Here is a 5,881-nt window from a genome sequence, read left to right as displayed (position 1 = left end):
CTCCATCCAAAATTTTCAGTCATCTGACATCGTCGCAATTCACCGTCTTCCAAGAAAGCGGGACTTAGCTCCTCTGGTTTTGGTCAATTTTGCATCTGTTTCTGCAAAGAAGATTTGGATAGGAGCACGTGGCGGTTTGCATAAGCTGTCCCAATCAGATGAACCTAAGGTGTTCTTTAATGACCACCTCACGCAAGTCAACAAAAATCTCTTTTGGATGGCAAGAACGAGGGGCAGGGAAATGACCTACAAGTTCGTGTGGCTAAAGAACGCGAAAATCTACACAAGGAAAAGTGAAGGTGTGCCAGCGGTGCGCATAAGCACAGTTGGAGACCTTGAGAAGATTATTTAAGTTATGACGACTTGTTTTTCGGTTCCAGACTGCAGTTATTTTCATCACGTTTTGGGGCCTACTTCGGAAAACTCTCTAACACTCATTCATGCTAATATTAGGAGCCTGCGTAAGCACTGGGACGAGTTTCGCGTTTACATTACTACTCCTCAGCCTCCAGTAGACGTGTCGTCCTTACTGAGATCAGTATATCATCTCTACAATGTGATGAACTCACTTTGACAGGCTATAACGAACTTTTGTACACACGTGATACTGGTAGAGGCGGGGGCATTGCAATTTATGTTAAAGATTTATGGCTACTCTTAAAGGTCAATGTACATTTCGCTCATGCGGAATCGCTCGCAGTTAACGTTTCCCGTCCCGGATTTTCACTGTTTTTATTAGCAGGTTATAGGCCCCCATCCGAGAATGCACCACTTTTCCTTGTGGAGCTAGAGCAGGTGCTCAAGCAGTTTCGTTCAATGGGCCAGTTTTGCCTAGTTGGAGACTTTAATATCGACACTCTGGAGCCTGGAAAAATCCATAGCGTGCGATTATTTAAATCTGCTGTCGGAATATGGTATCGAAAACACTATTTCCCTTCCAACAAGAGAGGAGCTGCTGTCCGGAAAATTGGTGGTGTCATGTATTGACCATATCAGCGTTCGTGCACCCGATATCACAGTCAGATCCGCCGTCATTGCGCAGAAGTTATCTGACCACTATCTAATAGGATGCCGATTGGGTAAACAGGTCTCTGGGTCCGAGGGTAGCAGGTCCGAAAGTTTGTACGTTTTTATCACTGATACCGTGAAGTTTGATGCGTTAGTGGCCGCTTTTGACTGGGATACATTGTTTAGCTCGGTGGAACCGGCTAAACTGTACACTACTTTTGTCGAGGTTTTACAGTCTTTTTATCGTGACTCGAAGAAAAAGGTTAATTTCCAGAAACAATCCGATAAGCCCTGGCTCACAACTGATATCATGACTGCAATCAAGGAAAAAGATGCTGCGTGGTTGCGCTCTCGTCGGGCTCCAAACAACTTGGAACTGAGGGCCGCTTTTTGTTGTGCAAGAAATAAAACTAACGCCATTATCGGATCCGCCAAACGTCCTTACTTTCAGAAAAAGTTATTTGAATCAAGGTCGAATCCACGTGAAACGTGGGACTTGATAAACACTGTTAGGGGGTGTGCAACAAAGAAATCTATTGAAGAAAAATTGCACAGACACTTTCGATCTGACTTGCAATCAGCAGTCAATGACCTCAACAATTTTTTTGCTGCATCATCTGGCTCGTCTAGGGACTCTGCTTTATCATCCGTCCCGTGTAGTCATGATTGTAGAGTGTCTGCATCTGCATTTCTGCCCCTTCTTGACGCACTTTCTTTGCGTTTAATTTTATTTTCCTTAAAGCGTAATAAAGCTGCTGGTATTGATGGCATTCGTGTTACCGACATTTGTCGCAATTTTGGTTCCGTCCAGCACGTCCTACTTACCATGGTAAATGGGTTCCTGATTTCTGGCATTATCCCAGCTGATTTAAAAACTGCGCTTGTGAACCCAATTTTTAAAGGAGGATCACCCAACAAGCCGGAGTGCTATTGATTTATTTCTGTCCTGCCATGTGTGGGGGAGATATTGGAGAAGCATCTATATCTTGTCATGTCTAGTTTTGTTGATAGCTCGCACGTACTATCGCCCAGCCAGTACGGCTTTGTATCCGGAAGGGGCACTCAACCTCTGCTCGAGGATTTTGTCCGATTTACTACACAATGCATTTGACCGTAACATGTGTTCCTGTGCTATTTTTTTGGATGTCGCCAAAGCTTTTGACACCGTGAGCCAAAAGCTCCTACATCATAAACTATACAATTACGGCTTCCGTGGCCCCTTTTATGTTTTTCTTGAGAACTTCTTTTCTGGGCGCTCGCAACAAGTGTCTGTCGGAAATTTTAAGAGTCCTCGAGTAGGGTTGAAAGCGGGTGTCCCTCAGGGCTCTGTTTTATCGCCTTTGTTATTAATTTTTACGTTAATGATATTGCAGCCAGGCTGTCCACTCCCAAAATGTTTCAGTATGCAGACGACACCCTAATAGTCTCCACTCATCAAGATATTCATCAAGCTGTACAGTTTCTGCAACATGACGTGTTGCAGAAACCTATTTTCAATTAACACCTCCAAAACAAAACTAGTCTTCTTTAAAAACCCGTTGAAGCGTCTGAATCTAGACACACCAGTTATGTTACACGGGACCAATTGTGTTAACTGCGTGTGTCCTCCATTGAATTGTGTGAACAGTGTCAAGAATTTGGGAATACATTTTGATTCAGAAGCTTTCTTGGGCGACGCACTTCTCCTACCTTTGCGGCAGACTCCGTAGCGTAAGTTGCTTACTTTATAATAACAGAGGGTTCATGCCTTTTGCAGGGAGGAAATCGATTGTTTATGCTCTTGCCTACAGCATTATTCGGTACGGCATAACAGTGTTTGGTAATTGTGCGGAAGTGTGGCAGACTAAAATTGACCGTGTTCTAAAAAACTTGTTAAAAAGTGTCGGTTAACACCTGGACATCTCCGATGACACAGACATTTTCGAAACCCTACAAATGCCAAGCTTCCGCTCTTTTCTTCTGCAATGTGTCATTCTACGACACTTCTGGGTTAGTGATTTTTTTACAACCCCATGTATCCCCAAGAGATTTGCGCAGAGCCAATCGATTTGTGATAAACCGGTGTTTTACAAGGTACGGTAAACGTGTACGTTCTTACTATGTCCCTTTCATATTTAATAAACTTCCCGATTGTTTTTTTCATGAAGTTATTAACAAAAGAAAATTGAAGAACCTATTGAGCAATTTAGCACTCTGAGTGTTTTTATACCGCGCTTGTTCTGCTTTCTGTATCTGTTGCACTTTTGTTTCCTGCTAAAGTGTATCGGTTATCTGTGTTGATGCTATCGGCCGTGTCGTTCGACTGCGGGGTCCTGTCCGTCAAGCCTTCATTGGCTTGGACAGACCCGTCTATGTATCTTGCGCTTTTGCTTCTGTTGAATGAAAATTATTATTATATTATTATTATTAGTAGTAGTATTGTTATTAAACATTGATTGATTGATTGATTTATTATTATTATTATTCAATCTGCCTTTCAGGAATTCGGTCTTAGTGCTGGCAGAAGAGGAGCGTAGTTCACCAGTCTGAGAATAAAGATATTAACAAGTACGAAAGACACTCAAATCCACAAGGGAAATAAAAAGCACAAAACCGAAACATCACCAGGTGTGTCAGCAAAAACCAAATAATTTAATATCGTTCTGACAAACATCAACTTTCAACGAACCAGCCCTTTTATTGCAACATGAAGTTTCGAACAGCGTTTCCGAACTTGCTCCCGCATGAGCTAAACATATCAATTGTATCAGAGTAGAGCTTATGACACACAGCCGATATTCGGATCGGGTCTAAGTGCCTAAAATGTCGTGGAAAGCACAGTAAGTGCAAGTTTATTTCTAGATTTTTTTTTTAAATTAAGTGAAAACGTATTTATTGCAGGACGCTAATGCCGGGAGCAGCGAATTTACGAGCACTTCAGAAACTCCAGGAAGCTCGCAGGCTGTTCATGTGCAGCCGAAAGACAGCATCAAATCAAAGAAGTTTTCTGTGAAATGGGAAGCGAAAGAATTTTCTCCCACTGACACTGCTTGTTCCTATCGACCGCAAGGAGGCTCAGTGCCGCAGGAGCCACTGGTGTATTTTAGCCGGTATTTTTCACCTCAGATCTTTCGAGATTTTGCTAAATTTACAAACATGTATGCGCTTCAGAGAGATGGCACTGAACTTGGAACCACCGAAGAAGAAATCAAGGTTTTCTTTGGAATGCTCATGGTCATGGGGGTTTTGAAATTCCCAAGAGTGCGGATGTACTGGACTACTGCCAAAAGAATTCCGGCAATTGCTGAGGCAATGAGTGCAAAAAGGTTCTTCAAGATCAGAGCCGCCTTACACATCTCGGACTCTAATGCCCCGCGAGATCCAAACAGCCAGGACAAGTTTTGGAAGGTTCGTCCCGTCATTGAAGCAGTCAGGCAGCGATGCTTGCTGCTGGAGCCTCTCGAGCATAACAGCGTGGACGAACAGATGATTGCATTTACTGGTCGCGTTGCAGCGAAGCAGTTCGTCAAAGGAAAACCCAACCCAGAAGGGGTCAAGGTGTTTGTCCGCTGCAGTTCCGACGGCCTCGCACATGACTATGAGCTATACCAAGGCAAAGGCACTGGTGTGAGCGCGCAGCATTCCCACCTCGGACTTGGTGGCTCCGTTGTGGTGCGACTTGTCCAGACAATGCCGCAAGGACAAAATCTAAAGTGCTTTATGGACAACTACTTCTCATCAGTGAAGCTTTTTCTTGAACTGAAGGAGATAGGTATTTTGGCCAGCGGCACGATTAGGGCAAACCGCTTGCTTGGATGCCAGCTGAAGACCGAGAAACAGATGAAGACAGAAGGCAGGGGATGCACCGATCACAAAGTTTCGAAAGAAGGAGACATCGTGCTGGTCCGTTGGCAAGACAATGGCGTGGTCAACATGGCCTCAACCCATGTTGGAACCGGAAACACCGGCAAGGTGAAGAGGTGGAGCGAGTAAAAAAAACGCACATCGACATAGACTGTCCTGATGTAATTCTTCAGTACAACAAGTACATGGGAGGAGTCGACAAACTTGACTTCGTGATGTCGTTCTACCCCATGCGGACGAAAACGAAGAAATGGACCGTAAGAGTAATATCTCACTTCGCCTCTTTCTCTTTGGCAAACAGTTGGCTAGAGTATGTAAGAGACGCAGATAAGGAAAAGCTGCTCAAAAAGAACACTATGGACATGCTGGCATTCCAGACAGATGTCGCCCATAGCCTAATAACATGCAACAAGACGGCCCAAAAGAAGCGCGGTCGGCCAAGCAATGAAAGTCCCCAGCCGGTGGCAAAGAAGGCTCACAATGCCGAGCCACTACCCACGAACACAGTTCGGTACGACGGCTGCTATCACTGGCCAGAACACGTCAGCATGCCATTTGCCCAACGGTGCAGACGAGAAGACTGCAGCTCAAAAAGCCGAATTCGCTGCAAGAAGTGCGGCATTTTCCTTTGTTTGTCGGCACAGAAGAACTGTTTCTTCCTGTTTCATACGAATTAGGCTGGCAGATCTGGGGGTCGAGATTTCTAGATGAAACACTCTTCTCTTTTCTTTCTCTCACAAGAATGTGTCAAGAAAATGTGTAGAAAATGTGTAGTAAGCTGTTTAAAATATCTTAAAAAATTTTCCTACTTGGAGCGCAACGTGCACAATTGTGGACGCAATAAAAAACATAAAAAAACGAAAGAAAAGTTGTTTTGTCACTACATTTAGTTCTCATGTATTTTTTTGCTTTTATAAATAAGCTCAAATTATTTTTCCAGTAAAAATTGTTAATTCGCGCCTGAAGGGGATATAAAAATATGCTTGAAGGTGCGTGGGCACACGGGGAACTTTAAGGCTTACTTCGAGCA

General features: G+C 43.8%; 1 protein-coding gene across 1 annotated transcript; it reads left to right on the top strand.

Moving 5' to 3' along the window:
* Nucleotides 1–3,810: 3,810 nt before the first annotated feature.
* On the top strand, nucleotides 3,811–5,613 carry LOC115317963 (piggyBac transposable element-derived protein 3). The gene is given in 3 exon segments (XM_040210551.1): nucleotides 3,811–3,827; nucleotides 3,942–4,975; nucleotides 4,978–5,613. Coding segments are annotated over 3 exon segments (1,602 nt in total). The 3' UTR covers nucleotides 5,529–5,613.
* The last annotated feature ends 268 nt before the right edge of the window (nucleotides 5,614–5,881 follow it).

This window comes from Ixodes scapularis, unplaced genomic scaffold (genome assembly GCF_016920785.2).
Source record: "Ixodes scapularis isolate PalLabHiFi unplaced genomic scaffold, ASM1692078v2 PGA_scaffold39__5_contigs__length_11793443, whole genome shotgun sequence".
NCBI lineage: Eukaryota > Metazoa > Arthropoda > Arachnida > Ixodida > Ixodidae > Ixodes > Ixodes scapularis.
This window is presented reverse-complemented; position numbering and strand designations above follow the sequence as displayed.